Here is a 20340-nt window from a genome sequence, read left to right on the forward strand (position 1 = left end):
ACACATGAATTTTGAGGGAAATGGTTATAGGGGTTTTTATCTTTAGAGCAGCTGGATTTGAAATGCTGTGGTCAAGGGAGATAAAGTATTTATCTCTATGAAAATCAACAAAGGTATAGTGTGTGTGATGTTCAACATAAGCAAAGAAATAAACTATTTTAGGATTGCAGCCTATGTTCCCCAAGGGCATTTGACAATCCTTTGTCATACCTGGGATCAATCTAAAACCTTATAATGCATTATTGACTATGCTCATGCAACAAATACTAGTGATTGTGGTGGGGTAATTACTCTCAAAAATATGGATGATGGCAGTAAGCTAGTGATATGCTATTGTTTATATCAGGAACGGGGAACCTGCAGCCTCCAGATGTTGGACTCTGAGCAAAACAGACTGACTTGGGAGATTACCCTTGCTTTGCTATGTTGTTGTCTATGCCAACTAGGGCTGACAGGAGTTATCTGGAGGACCACAGATTGCCCATGGCATTTCTACACTCTTCCCTTAGGTAAGTTCCATTGAATACAGCATGGCTTACCTCTGGGTAGATATGCATAGGATTGCACTGTTAATGCAGATCAGTTACCCAAGTTTCAACCACTTGCAATGAACCCTCTTCATGCCTGCTCGTAAGTAAGGCCAATCAAATTAAGTGGGACTTACTCCAAGAACCTCTGTCACACTCGAGGTTCACATAACAGAAACCTAGTTGTGCAGAAGACTTCAAAGATTCTCTACCTAACCCCTGCTCATGAAGGAAATCTGCTGTCCCAGCATCCCTGACAGGTGGCTAGCCAGCTTCTGCTTTTAAAATTCTAAGGAAGGCGCAAGGCAGTCTGTTTTACTGGAAGGGTGGCAGACTCGCCTCCCTTAAAGAGATTTTTAATCCACATACATGGGTCCCAGTTACAGTCGCTACCGCTGGGGGGGGGCTCCAGCCCGTGCAAGGGTACTAACGCAATTGATGGTGGAAAAGCGATTCCCTCTTTAACCCCCTTAGCTAAATAATTATGTGGGACCGTGTGTTTGCAATCAGTCCTTCGAGTTTTGCGTGGGTGCAGTTATCCCAGAGTAATAATCCACCTTGTTTCGGGCGCGATCCTTCTGCCCAGAGCTCCATGGACGGAAGCTGATCGCTTCGAATTCGCAGATTCTGAAGGAGCAGCGACTTCGACGCGCTGCTGCCCGGGCAGAATCCCCGCCTCATTTGTAGCCATTCACCACGTGCCCAATGCCGGCACGCATCTTTTGCCTCGAGGGGATTCCTCCCCGTCCTGCCACTTTGGAGTTTCCCTCCTCCTTTCCCCCCTCCCCCCTTCCGTCTGCGGGAAGGCCTACCCGACGCCTCGGTGCAAAAGAGCCCCGCTTCGGATTAAGGCCCGCTCGCGCGGCTGCTCTGATCTCCGCCCCGCCAGGCTGGGCCTGGCCGCTGCAGGGGATTTAGCCTTCGCAGCAGCGCCAGCGATGCCGCCGCCTGACCCAGCCACCCCGTGACTCTCTGCATTCAGCTCGGCGGGAGAAACATGAAGCAAAAAGCCTCCTGAAGCGGCGAGAGGAGGCTGCTTTGGGTGCTTGGCTGCCGTCGGGCCCGCCGCTCCTCCCTCGCTCGCCCCTCATGGCCTCTCCGAGGCTGGAGACCTTCTGCTGCCCCAACCGGGACGCGGCCTCGCAGCTGCTGCTCGCTTTCCAGCCGCAGGTCTTCTGCGGGGTTTGCCTGGGCAGCGCCTCGGCCGGCCTGGCGCTCAGCGCCCTGCAGCTGCTGCCCAAGAGGGGCCAAGGCGCCAGGAAGGTGCCCAAGGCGGCGGCGTCCTCGTCCTCCACCATCCTGCTCCTCATCTCCGCCTGCGACATGCTGGGCGCTTTAGGTAAGGAGGCCACGCGCTGCTGGCCAGGGTCGCCCCCTGCTTGCTTTGCAAGGAGACCTCTTCACCGCGTGGTGGGGGTTTTTGCTGGGGGGGGGAGAGAAAGGGCGACGGACGACTTTTGCATTGGCAACCTGTCGCTTGGGGCATCGATAGGGTTGCAGACTTGGAGGGATGGTTCAGATTCCGTCTCCATCCCCGTATGGGACAGCTGCATAGTCCTGCATTGGACTAGATGATCATCAGGTTCCTTCCCCAATTACATAACTTCTGTTCCCTTCAAATCCTATTTCATAGAATTGCGGAGTTGGGTCGGGGGTCATCTAGTCCCACCCCCTGCAGTGCAGGAATCTTTTGCACGAAGTGGGGCTCGCGATCCTGAGACAAAAGAGTCCTATGCCAAACAGACTGAGATAACTTAAATCTCAGTGTTGTGGATTTGAGCCCCATGTTGAGCAAAAGTTTCCTGCATTGCAGGGGGTTTGGATTAGATTTCCTGCGTGGTCCCTTCCAACTATAGCTCCCTGTTGAGACTACATTCAGTGGCAAACCCAAATTGACCTCTGCCTCATGTGGTCAGCCTTCTGGCCACTTGCACAAGTGTCCAAGAATGTACCTGGTTGTAGGATTCTTATGATACCCTGTCTACTTTTATTTTTCCAAATGGACAATTGAAAGACAAGGGACTTTTTTGCCAGTGTAAATTGCAGGTGAAGCAGTGGGGGCCAGGGGCATGATACAGATCCAGCCTGCGCAAGTTAGCAAGAGGTTAAATCCCCTCTACCACCTCATGTCAGGATCAAAAACTAAAACCGCCGCTCCATCACTGAGCTACATGACTGACGTTAAATTGTAGTTTAGTGGCCACCAAGTCTACTTGTACAGATGAAATTTTAAAGCCCTACTCTTGGTTGTCCATCCCTCCACTCCAAGTAAAAAAATAGTGTTTGTTCTGATATTATACAAGAATATATAACACCAGGGAGAAAATTAATGCAATTGATGTTAACTTATAGGAAAAAAATAGTGGGGTGTTAACAGTCATTTGTTAATTGCATAGCAATATCTTAATGGAAGAAATAGTGCATGTATTTGAAAAAATACTTTACATATTTTTAGATGTACACTGAGATGGCTTTAAATGTCATAAATGCAGCAAACTAGGACTCAAACCAATGAATTCAAGCAACAAGAAAGGAGATTCCAACTTAACATCAGGAACTTTCTGACAGTAAAAGCTGTTGGACAGTGGAACAGACTCCCACAAGAGGTGGTGGACTCTCCTTCCTTGGAGGTTTCTAAGCAGAGGTTGGATGGCCATCTGTCATGGATGCTTTAGCTGAGATTCCTCCATTGCAGGGGGTTGGACTAGATGACCCTTGGAGCTCCTTCCAAGTATACAATTCTGTGATTCTATGAAATAGACATGAAGCTACATTTTCAGCCAAAAAAAAAAAAGCTTCCAAAGCAGCTAAGCATGAATGAAAAACAATGAAACTGTATAGGACAGGTTAGCTCAGTAGGAAGTTGTGAAAGGGTATAGCTCCCTGTTGAGATGACATTCAGTGGCAAACCCCAGTTGACCTCTGCTTCATGTACTGAGCCTTCTGGGCAGTTGCAATAATGTACCTGATTTGTCCAAAAGGAATGAACTGCACTGACAGAATAGAAAGAGGTTAATGGTTTAGTTCAGACAATAACATCAAATTGTGGCTTGCTTTGCCATTACATCGAAATTGGCAAGCTGTGGTTTGCACTTACCCACCAAATCAGAATTGAAAATCCATTTCAAATAGTAGTTTTCCATTCTGATTTCAGGTTCCATAGTTTTCAAATTCAGTTTTGCACTTTGTGTGAATCCAGTTGCTCTCTTACAGATCGACAGCACTCAGTGCAAAGAAACTTGCATACGGGATTGATACATTTTCACGTTGGGGATAAGAATGGTTGCGGGTGCCGGGGCATTTTTCCGACATCTCAGAACGCTGAGCGGGGCTGTGGTGGTCTGGGCGACTGCCTACAGGGCTCATGGTTTCCGTCAGAGTGACCAAGATGACTACTTAAAAGAGCTCTACAAGACAGCCAAACAAATACCACTTCCTCCACAGCCTGTTCCTCCTGGCAGAGCCCCACTGCTGCTATCCATGATTTCTGGCAGCATCCTGTCCCTGGGCATGGGGGTGTTCTCTGGTGCCCTGTATTACCACGCCGTGACAGGGGACCCAGTCCTGACCAAGGCGACCCTTTATGATGGTTCCCTCCTCATCCTTGGCTGGATCACCATGGCCCCTTGACACCCACATTCCGTCCCCCTGTGCACCCTCTCTACCAACACTGGGGCAGCCAGCCCTGCCCCTCATCCCCCCTCTTAGGATAGCAAGAAGGGAACCTTAGGAGAGGAGAGATCTGCCAAATGTCAGTGTGGGATCCCCTGAGGTCTTTAGCCCGCCCAGAACATGTCTCTATCCTGCATCTTGGAATTCCCTAAATGCTGAATCCCTTTTTCAAAGTCAGGATCCTTTTTTCAAAAATTGCAACCAGATTTGAGTTTGTGATGGAGGAAGAGCTTAGGCCTCGACATGAAATATCTGATAAGTGCTTTCAATTGGTGCTTTTTAACTTAATAAATGATGAGAGTGGTTTAACTTTTAAAAAAGAAAGAAAAGAAACTTGCGTACTTATACATTGTCCATATACCATTATTGCCTTTTCTCTGCCCTACAAATAAAAAAATCTCAAAATGATAATTCATTTGGAGCCGAATCCTGCTTGATGACTGGTTATAATTGCTAAGGCTACAATCCTACCAAGGAGCAAATACCATTGAACTTGATGAGACCTACTTCTGAGCAAATGTTCTTAGGATTGCTTTGTATATGTACTAGCAAAAATGCAGATGACCAGAGACTAATGACCAGTTCACACACGCTGTGCCCCTTTTTCCTAATCCACCACCACCACCTGTAATGTTTGGACTTGTATTTGTAAATACTGTGCATCCTGTATACTGTGTATACTGTAATGCAAATGTTTAGCTACAGTGTACGTTCTGCTAGAAAATGACACTCTCCTCCTTTCTGCTCCCATCTTCTTTAACACATGAGTAGCGTGATAATAATTCGAGAGCAGGCATCTAGATAAGAAAGCACAAAGGCAAAAAAGCTAGACCACAGCAACTTCAGCACCTCAGGCATACCGTAGTAGGATTTGGCTGAAACAGCTGAGCTTTTAATCCCTGAATTGTCTCAATTCATGAATGAAATCCGTAAGTCTGATCACTGGTCACTCACATGACGGCAGTTTGAAGACTGGGAAGGCGAGCATGTGATTCAATAACTCTGGGAACTTCATGCCCTTACCTTTGACTCCTTTCTAAGGATGGAGCATGCTGGATCACATAGCATGACAGCGTCCATTGCATCTTGCTGGGAACAATCCCTTCACTTACGCTGTGAACTGGTATATTTATTATATCACCATGCAAAGCTGTTATTATATCACCACACGAAGAGAATGGAAGTCTCAGTCCTCCCTTAATTATTAAGAAGAAGCCCTGCTGGATCAAGCCAGTACCTTATCTAGTCCAGCCTCCTGGGCTCAGTGGTCAACATGATGCCCGGGTTTGGGAAAACATTTGCATAAACAAGGTGAGCATAGAAATTGCTAGAGTCACAGCACATTAACATGGATTTTTCCTCCTCCTCCTTAGGTGTCATCTTCAGATCAACTGTCTGGTTGGGGTTCCCAGACTTCGTAGCAAACATATCTGTGGTGAATGGGACGGATGTTTGGCCTGCTGCCTTCTGTGTAGGAAGTGCGGTAGGTAACAGATGTGGCCACAGTCCACGCAAACTGGTTTATCACATTTGTATTCTGGCTTTCATTTGTGGAGGTCAGGGCAGCATGTGCTGGGCTTATTGCAAAATCCTGCAAGGTGAGTTAGGCCGAAAGCAAGCGACTGGCTCAAAATCAGCCGGTGGGTGTCATGGCTGAGTGGGAATTCCCACACAGGGATCTCTTATCTAATCCGACAGTCTGTGGATCTGTGCCATTAACTGTGTTAGGGAAGAGTGCTAGCAAGGCCTCAGGAGCCTAGATGAAGTGTTTTTAATAACAAAGAAGTGACTCTGAACTGGTTCCACGGAAGGCACTCCCAACTGCTGCAAGAACTTTTTAGTCTGTTGGCAAACTGGGATCAGTTGCAGCGAACTTACAAAATGGAAAGCCTCAAAAGTGATACCATAAAATCCTCTTGCCTGAGGGTCTTGAGCATTTCTCAATACCTTTTCAAAATGGTTGAGTCACCCGAGGGGGAAAATCAAATACGTGAGCTGGGGTGGATTTGTGCTTTGTGGTTGGCAGTTGAGGTACTGCACTGCCACCGTGAGGCACCCACTGTGGGAAACCTACTAGAAAGGTTGGCCGAGCTGCCAGCGAAGATACGCTAATGGAATGACTAAAATGGTGTGGAATTGTGGGAAGAAGGTAGGTGGTGCAGGGAAGGAGCACACTTAATGCTGTTTGACTTGTGCTGCCATCAAAGGCTCAACTTTACACCAGCTCCAGATGGACCCGGTGCAATAAATTTCTCTCTTCGATGGGAGGGAAATTTTTAAAAATACCCCCTCGCATCTTCTGCCCAACCCACATTGCCAGTTTAGTTCTGATGTGCTCTCAGTATAGGGCATAAAAAGCGGGGAATTGATAAAAGATAGTCTTCCTTCTCATAATAAATTTTGAGATTTTCCCCCAAAATAATGATTTAAATATTGTTGTTGAAAATGCAATCCATCAATTGCAGTCCTGTGCACATTTACCCAGGAGTAAGCCACCTTGAGCACAGTGAATCTTCTAAATAAACATGCATAGGATTGTGTTGCATAGTTTCTTCAACTAGTTAGCAGTCTTTGCTTTGAGTAACCAGCATTTTTTTAAAAAGGTGAAATGGATCTTTTGGAATCAGGGCTGAGTAGGGGAAAACCTTTGACTTTTCAGAGTTGCAAGAAGCATGATTTTTAATTGTGGCTTTTCTGCAGGTAAACTCAGCAATTGCCACTGGGGATAATGACTAATTAAGAGAGGAGACAAATAACTGAAAGCTCAATGGAGCCTAAACACCCAGAACTCCAGGAGCTGAAGAGAAAGTAAAGGTAGAATAATAAAGGTTGCTGGACCAATTTAAAGGGGAAAGAATGCAGCAGAATTCCAGCTCTTGCAGGGAAGAATGTTCGAACTTGTAAACACAGACATGAAAGATCACTTATCTAGGGTCTAGTTGTGGGAAAAAATGTGAATTATCTACAGATAAATGCCATGGAATTAGCTTGATTGAAACCTGCACATTCCATGTTTCCATCGGCCTTTCACGAGGAATATACGCAGCAGAGTTTACAATGCGGATAATCCTTTTCTCACAGCTTTTTTCTCCCCTTTTTGGTGCAGCAAGAAATAGCCATTTCTTATCAAAGTGATTCATGTAATAATATTTTACTCCATACAAAATGCCGTACTTTAGATAGGCAGGTTCCTCATGCATATTCCTAGCGGGATGAGAACCAAGTATGGAAGTTGATGCCTGCCTGTTCCATTTTTATATCAGGGCCACTCTTGTCTTTAAGCTAAGGCAAAGATGGGAGACCTGTGGTCCTCTGGATGTTGTTGGACTCCAATACCCATCAACCCTGGCCAGTATGGCTAATGGTCTGGGGTGATGTGAGTTGTGGTTCTGGAAGATCTGGAGGGCCACGGGTTCCCCATCCACCCATTGGATCGATACCTTTCTCGGGGTGACCAACACTTTTGCCGTCAGAGTGATAGCCCAGTACTCTGAATTTGGCTGTGCAAATAGACAGCAGCCATTTCTGAAGTTGTGGCTAGTTTCTCCAGCTGCTGCCATTGCATGCATTTATGTGCTGATTTCATTTCTACCCCCCCCCCACATTGGTTTGCTCTCCATTTGACACTGGCAGGTTTATCACGAGCGGGCAGTATAGCGGGAGTGGTGAGAACCAACCTCAGAAAGCCTTGCTTTACTTGTAGCATTTGACAAGCCTTTTATGTTCTCAGATGTCCTTTCCTAGGGGAGGGAGAGTCTGAAGTCAAATTACGTTTTACATGTGTAACATTTGTGGGAGGCAACTGATCAAATCGTACACACAAGAACCGAGCCTAGGGCTAATACTGGCACTCAATGACTTTGACGTACACATATTTGGATGTAACTTTTCAAGTTTAAGTGTCACATTAAGTTGTCTGTTACTCTCTGCAGCTATGAAATACAAATCCATCCTCTTTTTTCCCTTTCCCCCCACAGATGTGGATCCAACTCTTGTACAGTGCTGGCTTTTGGTGGCTGTTTTGCTATGCTGTAGATTCCTACTTGGTTGTTAGAAGATCGGCAGGGATGAGGTAATAACGTTAAATAAAACCACACTTTAAAAATAGGGCAATATTTTCAGCATTATGTTTTTGTTCATGCCTCAATATGCATCCCGATCTGATCTGCCATTGTTACCTTTTTTGGATGAAAGCTTGCCTAACACTAGCCTGGGTTTACCTCATGAGTCATGACTACCTTTGAATATTCTTTGCTAGCAACTCAAATGACTTTTGCTCTCCTCAGTTTTCCTGCAGCGTGTTGATTTCTCCATTGAAGTTTCCCAAACGTCAGTTGTTTGTAGTTAATACACACACGCACACAACATTCCAAGAGCTGAGCTGCAAGATTTGAGTCAAACTCCTTACCAAACCTCATTGTTTCCCAAACCGTTGACCTCACCGTTAAAAGGGAGGAACACATGATGTGTGTAATGCTGAAGCAATTTCTGACGTCCAAACCTTTGGCTTTCCATGTATTTCTAGTACAATTGTGTTGTATCACATGATGACGTGGGGCCTGGCGATCCTGCTGTGCGTGGAGGGAATTGCGATGCTATACTACCCTTCAGTTTCTAGGTAACCTTTAAGTTGTTTAGCTTTACTTCTATGATTCACTCAATGTTTTAATGAATTCAGTTGGACATGGCAGATGGCGTAGGTTTGTCAGGTTCAGGCAGTTGCTTAGGCCTAGGCTTATTAAGGAGTCCACCAGCTGAAAGCCAGCTCTGCGACCTCGGCTCTCTGTTGGTGTGAAGTCCACGTGCATCTGGGAAAATGAGTTCGGTATGTAATGTGGACCAAGTTGCATGTGGCGTAGACACCTTTCAGAAGCCAAACAAGCCTGGTTCTGGTCATACGGATAGGAGATTTCTTAGGGACTCTGCCTACACTGTCTTTGCAATGCATGTGAAGAATAATTGGAAAAAAAAAACCCTTTGCTTTAATATCGGAGCTGGCTAAATTAAAACCTTGAGGGTCCAAACCAGATGTTCTGAGGTAAATACCGTATTTTTCCATGTACTGTATAAGACAAGCTTTTTTGACCCCAAAATGAGGTTCGAAATTTAATCTTGTCTTATACACGGGTAGTGCTGAGGGGGGACATGCAAATTGTTTTTTGGCGCAAGCCTGAGGTTGTAAGCCGCTTGATTGTTCGGCGGGGATGCCGAAAATTGCTCACCCGCCAGAATGCAGCACACAACCGCTCACGTCGCAGAAACCACCTATCAGCTCCCCGATCACCACCAGCAGCCACCAATCATGCTCCCGCTTTCTGCAACAAGGGCAGCTGTCTATTGACTGCTGCAGCGGCAAGCAGGAGGGCTAATGGCGGCGATCAGGCAGCTGCGACACCAGTGGTTGTGTGCTGTGTTCTGGTGGGTGAGCGATTTTCGTGATTCCCCCCCCCAACAATCAAGCGGCTAATGCCAAAAATCACTCACCTGCTGAAACAAAGCGCGAGCCTGAGTTTTTAATTGGCAATTGGCTGCTTGATTGTTTTGGGGGGGAAGATGCCAAAAATTGCTCACCCGTCGGAACGAAGTGTGAGCCCGAGATTTCAAGCGGCAATTGTAAGCGATGCGAGCGGTTGTGTGCCGTGTTCTGGCAGGTGAGCGATTTTTGGCATCTTCGCCCCAAATAATCCCCCCAAAAGCTCACCCCCCATTTTCTAAATTTTGAGGCCCCCCCAAATAGATGAAAAAATATAGTACAGTGGGGGTTTTTTTGTGCTGTAATGTGAAAGTGGAAGTAGTAAAAGCTATCATACTGTCTGAACATGGGACAGACATAGATATACATGTGGATGCTCACATCACAATTATTCCCCTGTGTTTCTGGCAAGGCAGGAAGCCCTTTGGGAATCCTAAGTGAGGACCGCTACATGTATGAGGGAGCTCTAATCTTGGAGGAAGGGAATGAGAAATAAAATCTGTTCACTGCCCATTTTTCTCCCCCGCCCCTTCAGTTGCGAAAATGGTCTGGAGCATGCGATTCCACATTACGTCACGACCTACGTTCCATTGGTGCTTGTTCTGGTGGCGAACCCAGTCCTTTTCAGCAGGACAGTCACCGCTGGTAAGATTCCAGATGGCACGGAATTTGCGCATGTGAATGAAAAACAAGTATTAGGAACGTGTCTTAACGGATCATGGTTCCTTTTTTAATCAAGGGACGCAGGTAATCAGAAGGAGAGAATTGAGAACTTCTATGAATCAAAAGGTGACTTCCTGAATAGATTACACCTCCATACCCAGAAACTTTCAGAAAACTTTGGGAGGGATTCAGCATCATGCTAAGATGATCATTCTGCCAGGGCAAGCATTTTGGAATGCCAGATGGAGTGACCCCCCTTCCCTATATGTGTTCTTCCAAAGGTTCTCCCAACCCCCCAAAATGAGCCAACTTCAGGGGGTATGCAGAGGAGGAGAAGGGGAGAAGTCCGTGCCCAGGGCTTCAGCTCACAGGACTCAAATCTGCCCATTATTTTATCTTCCTTAGAGGGAACCTGGTACTCTCCAGATGTTGTTGGACTGCAACTTTCATCATCCCTGACGATTGGCCATGCTGGCTTCTGCTGCTGGGCTTTGGTTCCAACAACATCTGGGGGGCCATGAGATGGTTTTTTTTAGCAGACCGACCATATACTTCTGCCTGGCTATTACTGCTGCTGTTGCATAGTGCCAATCTTAGGAACAGATTACATTAGTGACGTTAAAGTTTGGGCCCAACTATCCTGTGTAAGCCCTTTTGAAACCAGTAGCATTTTAACGGGGGTTGGACAAGAGAAACAACCTAGTGGGATGTGCCATTGATCTTCACTGCTGACCTTAAAATCGCTGGGCTTTATCTCACGGTGTGTCCAATGCATTTTATTTCTCCTTTCCAGTTGCATCCTTACTGAAGGGACGACAAGGGATCTATACAGAGAATGAAAGGCGCCTGGGGACAGAGATCAAAGTTCGCTTTTTCAAAATCATGCTGGTGGTCGTTATTTGGTAAGACACATTTCCGCCCTCCCGCTTAATGGAATAGTTTCTTTTAACGATATTGTGCGGGCAAATGCAAAGGCTGATGTTGCATCAGCTCCACATTTTAAAAAGTCAGTTTTGTTTATCTGAAATTTTGACCCAGGTGTGTGCGCACGTGCTCCCTCTCTTTATACAGGGGTGGGGAACCTCAGGCTCAGGGGGCAAATGTATCCCTCCAGACCTCTCTGCCTGACCCTTTGAATTCTTCCCAAGCTACCCTCCTTCTCCACTGCCTCTGCTTCACATCCTGAGTGCTTTTGCCTGGATGGCATGTCTGACTGAACTCTGAAAATGCCTCTTTCCTTGCCTGGATGCAGGGCAGAGGTTGTGTGGCGGGGTGAAATTTAGAAACTAATCAAATGAGAAAGTTACATTTCTGTTTGTTGCTGTGCCGACTCTTACCTATGGCTGTGCCCACCTGTTGCCGAAGGTTCCCGAGAAGAGAATGTTACCCTCAGGATGAAGGTTTTCCATCCCTGCCCTTTATATGTTGCTGCTGCTAACAGCTACTTATAATTTTCCTCTTTATGGTGCCTTCAGCAATGAGGGTTCTCTCCCCTGCTCCTCCCTCTACACCACAGCCCAGTATACTATGGTACGAATCCAAATGACCAAAATTAAATTCCGCAACTGACAAGCCTACAGGAGATTGGCATGTTAAAATTTCATTTTAGATTGGTTTCTCTGCCTCAGGCTGCACAAAGGGATTCCAAGGCAGGGAGATTTTGTACATGCATTATTCTTCTTTTATGCCACCGGCTTTGAAAATTAGCATTCAAAGGGAACTCTCCAAGCTCTTTCTGCAAATGAGTACAGCTGTGCTTTGAAAACAAAGGACATGCACCAAGTGATCCATATCTCTGCCTTCTTCTCTTGGTGCCTGTTATCAGCTGGTCATCAAATATCATCAATGAGGGCCTCCTATTCTACCTGGAAATGCAGCCAGATATCAACGGAAGCCCCTTGAAACACGTCCGGAACGCTGCACTGATCACGTGGATCATAATGGTAAGGGCTTAGCAATGCTTTTTAGGGCTTCCTAAATGAGTGTCATTGGCAAGGTGGCCATCCAACAGGAAAGGAGTCCCCAGAGACCTGCAGGGTGGGGCAGCGACAGAATTATCCTGCTGAGGACAGTGCAGGAAGTGATGTTTAGAAGTTCACTGAATTGACAGAAGTGCCCACCACTTTATTTTTCTTTTCTTTTGGCTGCAGGCGTCTACAATACAGGTAGTAATTAACTGTCAAGAGAACATTTTAAATTGCTTGTGTACTTTTTTTTATCCATACAGGCTTGTTGATAATGATCAATACCAGGTTACTGAGTCATGGCAGAGTTGGTTTCTAATCAGCCCTGTCACTTTCTCCTGAAGTCTCAGCATCTCTCTCTCCTCACCTGGAGCGATCCATGTCCTTCTCTTGCCTAGTGTTACTTTTCATCATTGGCTTCCTGTTCCTCCTTCCACTGTCTCCCTCTTCCCTCAACATGGCAGAGCTTCCATTACTTTCTTTGCTCTTTAGAGCCCTTTATGTCATTCATTTCCTTGTACGGCTGTGAAATTACACTCTTTTGTCTGCCTTCTCCCCCTTTTTTAATTTTTCTGCCCAGTATCTCATGTTTAACTTCCTTCTTTCTACTTTCTCTTCCTCTCTCTTCCCCACAACACAGCAGTGTGACTTTGCTGGAAATCTCATGACCACTCTAGTGTGCTGTCCTATTTTTTTCCTAGGGAGTGTTGTGTGTCTCTTTGCCCACATGTGTAGCAGTAGTAATAATAATAAATAAGCAAACGTGCAGACTCCAGGGTTTCAGGCAGGGGAATGCTGGAGATACAAGATTGAACTTGGGACTTTCTGCATGGAAAACAGATGCTCTAGCACTGAGCTACAGTGTCATTCCATCATAATTATGTTTACATCTGAAATCAGTCCTACCGAGGTCAGTGGGCTTTACTTCCAGGCAAGTGTGTATACATAGCTTCACAGCCAGGGCTGCTTTTTTTTTAGTTTTGCCTTCCTGCTAACCAGTAACTAATACTTCCTCACACCAACAAATGTATAGAATGCTGAAGGGAGCAACCTTGAATGCTCCTTCAAAACAATTCTTAATACAGTCGTATCTCGGTTTTCAAATGCCTTGGGACTCAAACGTTTTGGCTCCCGAAAACCGGAAGTGATTGTTCTGGTTTTTGAACGCTCTTTGGAACCCGAATGTCTGACCTGGAGCTTCCTGCAGCCAATCAGAAGCTGTGCCTTGGTTTCTGAACGTTTTGGAAGTCAAACGGACTTCTGGAACGGATTCCGTTCAACTTCTGAGGTACCACTGTACATACCTTTTGTTTCCAATGTGCAATAATGCCAAGTTCAACGAAGGAGCACTTTTGCATGTCCCGACTCACTCTCAGGTACGCTGGTGAGACACGCAGGCTCGTCCCAGTCACAGTGTCTCCATTGGAACTTCTGCTGTGGGAGAGCCTCCTTCCTCTCCACTCCTCATCCTAGCCCATCTCCATTTGAAAATGCTTCTGTTATCAGGTACCTATATGCAGAGCAGAGTCACCACTACAGATGTCTGATCCCCTCAGTGCATGGATGGGTCAGTTAGTGTAGCTCCACCATCTCCCCCACATGCAAGAGGGAAATGTTCAAACAGGGCTGGAAGAGTCTTTAGGTATTATTCTTGTTCCATCTTCTTCATTTAGGTAGGAGTCGGGAGAGGAGCCCCCCTTCCCAAAGCAAAGGCTGAAGGTGGCTGTGCTGCACACCTGAGGATTGCTCAGAGAAATTATACTTTTATTTCCGTAGTAAGTGAAGGGGACAAGAGTTATCATTAATTTTCCCAGGAGTTTTGCCAAACTCCTCTCTCAAACTTAATCCGTTCCGGAAGTCTGTTCCAAAACCAAAGCATTCCAAAACCAAGGCGCGCATGGATTAATCCATTCCATACTTTTAAAAACAACCCCTAAAACAGCAATTTAACATGAAATTTACTATCTAACGAGACCATTGATCCGTAAAATGAAAGCAATAATCAATGTACTGCAGTCACACAGTCAATCAGTAGCTGAACTGGGTTCCACACAGTCACAAAAACAAAACAAAAAAGCTGCAAAAACTAAAATGCAAAATAAACAGCAAAAACAGACAGACCTCAGAATAACACTCAAAATGGAAGTGTGGTGTCGGAAGTGTAACACTCAAAATGGATCACGTTCAGCTTCTGAAAAATTTTCACAAACCGTAACACTTACTTCTGGATTTGCAGTGTTTGGGCTCCAAGTTGTTCAAGTACCAAGGTGTTTGAGAACCAAGGTACCACTGTATGCTGCCTTGGGAGGTTCTCATACTGAAATGTGATGTGTAAATAATTAAAACTGAATGAATTCTTTTAAAAGGACCATGGTTCTTCATTACCCATGGCCATGTTGATTCTCGCTCTGCTTTTTGGTCCTTTAGGGAGTACTGAATCCAATGCAGGGCTTCCTTTTTACACTGGCTTTCTACGGATGGACGGGCTGGAAGTTGGACCTGCGCTGGAGAAAAAGCGAAATACCATGGGAATCGATGTCCACGTCAACAGCTGCTGAAAATGCTTACGGCTTGCCAAGTGGAAACTCTGTGAATTTCCCCGACTCAAAGAACACGACAGCGGAGCCAAACCATCAGGCGGATGAAACCTTAAGCATGCTGTCTGAAGGTAACCTTGGCAGTGATGAGAGGCCACCTAGGAACTCTCCCGTCTACCAGGGCTGGTAACTTGTACCACCACAGGGCTGCTTCTCCCTTGCACTCCTCTTGTTGGAAGGCATGCATGTTGCATAGATCATATTTCAACACTGCTGATTCACCTATTCAGCTGCCAGTCAACACAAAGTGGAATTAAGAGGTGTACATGAATGTGTGATTGGAGAATGTGCGATTGTGAATGAGAGTTCATCCTTCCCCTTGCTCACCAGTACCTCACTTTTTTTCTTGTACTATCTTTCCACTCATCAAGACTCCCTTGCTAGAGAGAGAAGCAATGTGGGAGTAAAAAAAAATGAGAGAAGTAAACTTTTTGACAAACAGTGCACAAGAATACCGCTGTCAGACGGTTCCTGTGATGTTCAGAACTTATTAGCATTGTAGTTTCTTTTGGCATACTTTGCTTTCTTGTCTCCTACAACTTGTATATCTTACGGTACATGATTTTGTTTAATAAATATATTACGGAACCCTGTAACCCTAGTGGCTTTCCTGGTTAGCTGAGATTGTAACGTTGCTGTGTTTTATTAGAAATACCTCCAGCATTGTAGTTTGAGCCTCAGTTTTGGCCTTTCTCTTGTAGCATGCAGAAGAGCTTGCTTTCTTGAGCCAACTTTGGCATTTATTCTTTTCCCAACGAAGGAGAACGTTTTTATATTACTGTACTCAACCCTGTTCTGTGCTTCTTGACATGCTTTTGCACCATTGTGAAGATGTCTGTTGACATAGTTGGCTTGCAGAAAGCATAGCACCTTCTCAGGGAAGAGAGCTACAGCAACATGAAAAGGAACGCCCAATATTTGGATTCAAAATATTACGTCAGAAACACATGCAATTTACTCTTCTAGCCGGATTTGTATTGGGGATCTTCCAGTCAACTTTTAGCTACGTATTCTGCGCAATTTGAATCCTATTTTTCCTTCAACTCTGTTTAAGCAGAACTAAAGTCAACTCTGTCAACTCTGTTTAAGCAGAACTAAAGAAACCCAAAACACTCTGCGATGGCTGTAGTGGGGATCAGTGCTGCTTTAAGGCAAGACTTGCAGGCCTGATTTGCCTAGGGGCTGGTTCAAACTTTCCCCTGAGGTTGGACTCCTTGAGACCTCGCTATTGTAAGTCTGTCTTCCCAAGTGCTTGCCTCAGCCTTTCTACCTTAAAAGGAAGGGGGTGGTAGATGCATAAATGGCTATAAACACACATCCTAAGTTGTGTCGTTACATACGGTGGAAGTCAAACACAGCTGTTGCACTACCTGAACCCTGTTTGTGTGGCAAAGGACACCTTGCCTGTGGTAGATCTCATGGTTCAAACCCATCTAGAATCCCTCCCAATCACTTGTTTCAAGGTACAATATTAGCAGGGCTAGAAAAAGCATCCTGCTTCAAGTTTTTTTGCACACAAGAGTATAGACCAGCCTTTACCAATGTGGTGTGTCTTCTGCATACTTTGAGCTATGGCTCCCATGGGCCCCAGCCAGTGGTTCGGGATGATGGGAAGTACAGTCCAAAACATCAGGAGGACATCAGGTGGGGCAAGGTGAGAGCCGATCATTCTGTAGATACAGTGTGAGAGTTGTAGCTGTACACCTACCTAGTCTCTCCTTACCAGCCTTTTGCTGCTGATGTAGCATTGGTTCTGGAAGGTGGTTAACATTTAGAAAATAAAACATCCAAACACTTAAGATGCTATTTTGCCATCCTTTTTAACGAAGGAAAAGAACAACCACCCACTTGTGTTTTTTAAATGTGTCGTTCCATTCCCTCACTCCATCACGTAAACGTTAGAACATAATCATCCCTTTCTGTTTACACAGGCAAAGGCCTGGCTTAGTGGGTCAAGATTTCTGAAGAATTCTTGAACGGAAACTGCCAGGCACACGAGAGATCCAGCATCCAACTGAGCAATGCAAACCCTTAACATTTAACTAAGCAAACAAACCCAATGAACCCCACTGTGAAACGGGCCAAAGGTGGCTGGTCTTTGTGATGTCAGATAGTTGTTTCAATTTCTTGCCTTGGCAAGAGCACATGATTGGGAATGGAGACAAGTCGAGCACAAGGCTTATGACGCCTACTTGTTTTTCTAATCTTATTTCTGACTGGCCATGCCAAATACAGTATGCTTCTGAATGCCAGTTGTTGCAAACTGCATAAGGGGAGAGTGCTCTTGTGGTTGGGTGCTGCTGGTGAGTTTTGCACAAGCATCTAGGCAGCCACTGGATGCTGGACTAGATGGGCCATTGGCCCAATCCCAATTCTTATGTACAGTGGTACCTCAGGTTACATATGCTTCAGGTTACATACACTTCAGGTTACAGACTCCGCTAACCCAGAAATAGTGCTTCAGGTTAAGAACTTTGCTTCAGGATGAGAACAGAAATCGGGTTCCGGAGGCAACAGGAGGCCCCAGGTTAAGAACAGTTTCAGGTTAAGAACGGACCTCCGGAACGAATTAAGTACTTAACCTGAGGTACCACTGTACCTTCTAACCTGGGCTATGTTATATGTGAGCTATATTAATGTGGCTTGAAATAAACTCTGGCAACAGAAATGGTTTGGAAATTCTTGTTGTGCTATCACAGTGGGAGAACATTTAAACAACGTCTGTTCCAAAACAGGCCTATGCATGTCTACTCAGAAGTAGGTTTAAAGAAGCAGTTTCAGGGATGCCAGTCATGAGCACTACTACCCAGATCTAGATAGAAGAAGGGTTCTGCAAGAGAGGTGGGGAACGAGCCTGAAATTCAGTGGACAGAAGGAGACACAGTTTTGATGAGGCAAGAGCCTCCATGGTACTGTCAGCCACAAGCAATTTTTCTTACACAAACCTATTCTTGGAAGAGGGCTTGAAGGCCTGAGCACACACAGTCCATGGCCACTATGTTCCAGCATCAAATTGTGAATGCTTAAAAATAAAATAAAATTCACGCCCCATGATTCCTGGCATTCAGATTTTTTCAGGGCAAACGGGAATAATTATACTATTCTAATAAAAACATGGCAGGTAAACGAACAGTAGGCTGTGGAAAAAGCAAGCAGAAGGCTCTCATTACCTCAGACAGGACTACAAATGACTCCTGTCTGAAACATTGGAGATCTGTCCTAAGTCTACTGAACTGGATGGGACTCAATATAATTATATTATCAGTACTATTTTTCTAGAAAAAGAGGTGCTGGAACTTCTCTTACAATGGCAATGGCACCCACCCGGGAGGTGCCAGAACTGAGTTCCGGCTGAACTTCATTAGACTCCACCTTTATCCCTGACAGGGACTCAAGGCAGATTACAGATAAAATATGAACAGCTAAAAATGAGGGAATCATTTAAAAAAACACCTAAATATCAATAGAATTTTGTGTGTGTTTGTGTGTACACATTATTCAAAACATACAGATAATTACAGTAAGAACTCCATGGCACTAGCCCTCATTAAAAGCAGTTCCCAAAAGCTTGTTGGAATAAGGTGGTCTTCACCTGCCAACAAAAGGACAAGGAGGGAGCCAGCCTAACATCTTTAGGGAGTTCCAAAGTCCGGGAGCAGCCACCAGGAAGGCCCTCACCCATGTCCCTACCAAGCATTCAGCTGCCTGTGTTCCTAAGGCACACACAGTTCAGATACATATCCCAGTTCAAATTTCTTTGATACTTAAAGAGACAGCTAAAGTACTATAATTCAGCACAGGCCCCTCTCTAGTCGCAAGAACAAAGACTTGATATGTCAGCATCTGCTATTAATAACGAGCAACAGAACATACTTGGTCTTCTCTCTAGCTCAGAAGAAAGGGCTTTGTTAAAAGAAAGCAGATCCCCCCCCCCCGGTCCATTAGTGCCTGGATTGAGACGTGCTGAAGCGTGAGTTAGAAATGTAATAAACCAAATATTGTGCTAGAAGTGGAGAGAGAGAAAACAGACACACAGTCCTATGGGGCATGGGCAACAAGCCTCACAAGAGGCTCACATGTAGTTTGTCGCTAGTCTCTGGCTTGTTCGCATCAGTTTTGATTGGACTTCAAGTAGATATTGGGGAGATATTTTTAGAGGCCTTTAGTTAGAATGTCACACCCCCCATACATTTTTAAAAATTGTGCACAACTCTGCTCACCTTTGCCCTAAGCTTGCTGTCGCACTCATAAAAAAATATCTACTACTAAACATTTCATAGGCGCTATAGATTCAGAACTGTTGATGGCAATGAGCAGCAAATACGTTCAGCCATCAACTCTCAGTGTGACCAGGGAAAACATCAAACACTTCTATGCAGCAGCTGCTTTGGCATTAAAAGAAAAAAAATGAATGGAAGCCTTTCAGGCATAAGAGCTCAACTAAATTCTGTATTTTCTGTGGAAATGTCACAAGCTTTATTCCCGGTCATGAGGTCTTTCCTAGTTTTAACATCTTTGCTCAAGCCACCAACAATTCTTTCTCCAGACTTCCTGACTCCTACACCTGATAAGCTACCCAACATCTCCCTAATGCCTCATGGAACAACACAATCATCTTGAAAATACAGTTTCTATAATACAATACATAGCAGTCCACACTAAAGCAAGAGTCACTGTGCCTCCATAGATGTCCAGTCAAAATACTGTGTGGTTTGACACACTTATACAGCAAAATTCCTGCTCTGTAGGGTTAAATGCAAGTTTTGTGCTGTAAGTTTCCTTCATTTTTTTTAGCCAGCAAGAGACAGACCAGTTTCTTCAGCCATCCCTCTCCCTCTCAGAATGTAATGAGAGATCTCTCTCTCTTTTTGTCTCGCTAGGTTCTGATGCTAGCACAATTGAAATCCATATCTCAAGTGGAGCCCATGAATTAGATGGTAATGATGCTGATGTTGAATAATTGGAAACGGTCTGTGGAGAGGAGCTGGAGGACATCCTGACACCCACTCCCCCCAAAAAAGTCTAGCATGGAGTGACAAGCAAGTCTTCCTCCTTTGAAATTCAGATTTGCCAGCATCTCCCCCACAAGCCTGATCACGCTTCCCTTGACTGACTTTTGACGGCTTTCTAGTCCTCAGTCTGCAAAAGCACATAACTAATTCTGAACATGAGCCTGAACCATGTTCAGATTCAGTAGCAAGTGTTAAAACATTCCTATCCACAAAACCACCACCATGCTTTATTTTTGCCTCTAAACATTGCTGGGATGTGTAAAAGGTCCCAAATGTCATGGTGTGGGTGGGTGTAGATCTATATACAGATATATATACACACATATACACACACAACATGAATACTGAAAAAGTATCACAAAGCTTTCTTATTTTTACTAATTTTCCTTTGCTTACCTTGGTTAATTCTAACAAGACACCCACAGAAACCCT

The 20340-nt window shown here is 45.0% G+C and overlaps 1 protein-coding gene across 1 annotated transcript; it reads left to right on the top strand.

Moving 5' to 3' along the window:
* Positions 1-1607: 1607 nt before the first annotated feature.
* On the top strand, positions 1608-19956 carry GPR143 (G protein-coupled receptor 143). Its single transcript, XM_053387256.1, has 9 exons — positions 1608-1866; positions 5573-5682; positions 8177-8271; positions 8725-8817; positions 10208-10317; positions 11129-11237; positions 12161-12278; positions 14727-14967; positions 19777-19956. Exons 1-9 carry the CDS (start codon positions 1617-1619, stop codon positions 19854-19856), a joined length of 1206 nt encoding a protein of 401 aa, XP_053243231.1. The 5' UTR covers positions 1608-1616; the 3' UTR covers positions 19857-19956.
* The last annotated feature ends 384 nt before the right edge of the window (positions 19957-20340 follow it).

This window comes from Podarcis raffonei, chromosome 4, assembly GCF_027172205.1.
Source record: "Podarcis raffonei isolate rPodRaf1 chromosome 4, rPodRaf1.pri, whole genome shotgun sequence".
NCBI classification, from domain to species: domain Eukaryota; kingdom Metazoa; phylum Chordata; class Lepidosauria; order Squamata; family Lacertidae; genus Podarcis; species Podarcis raffonei.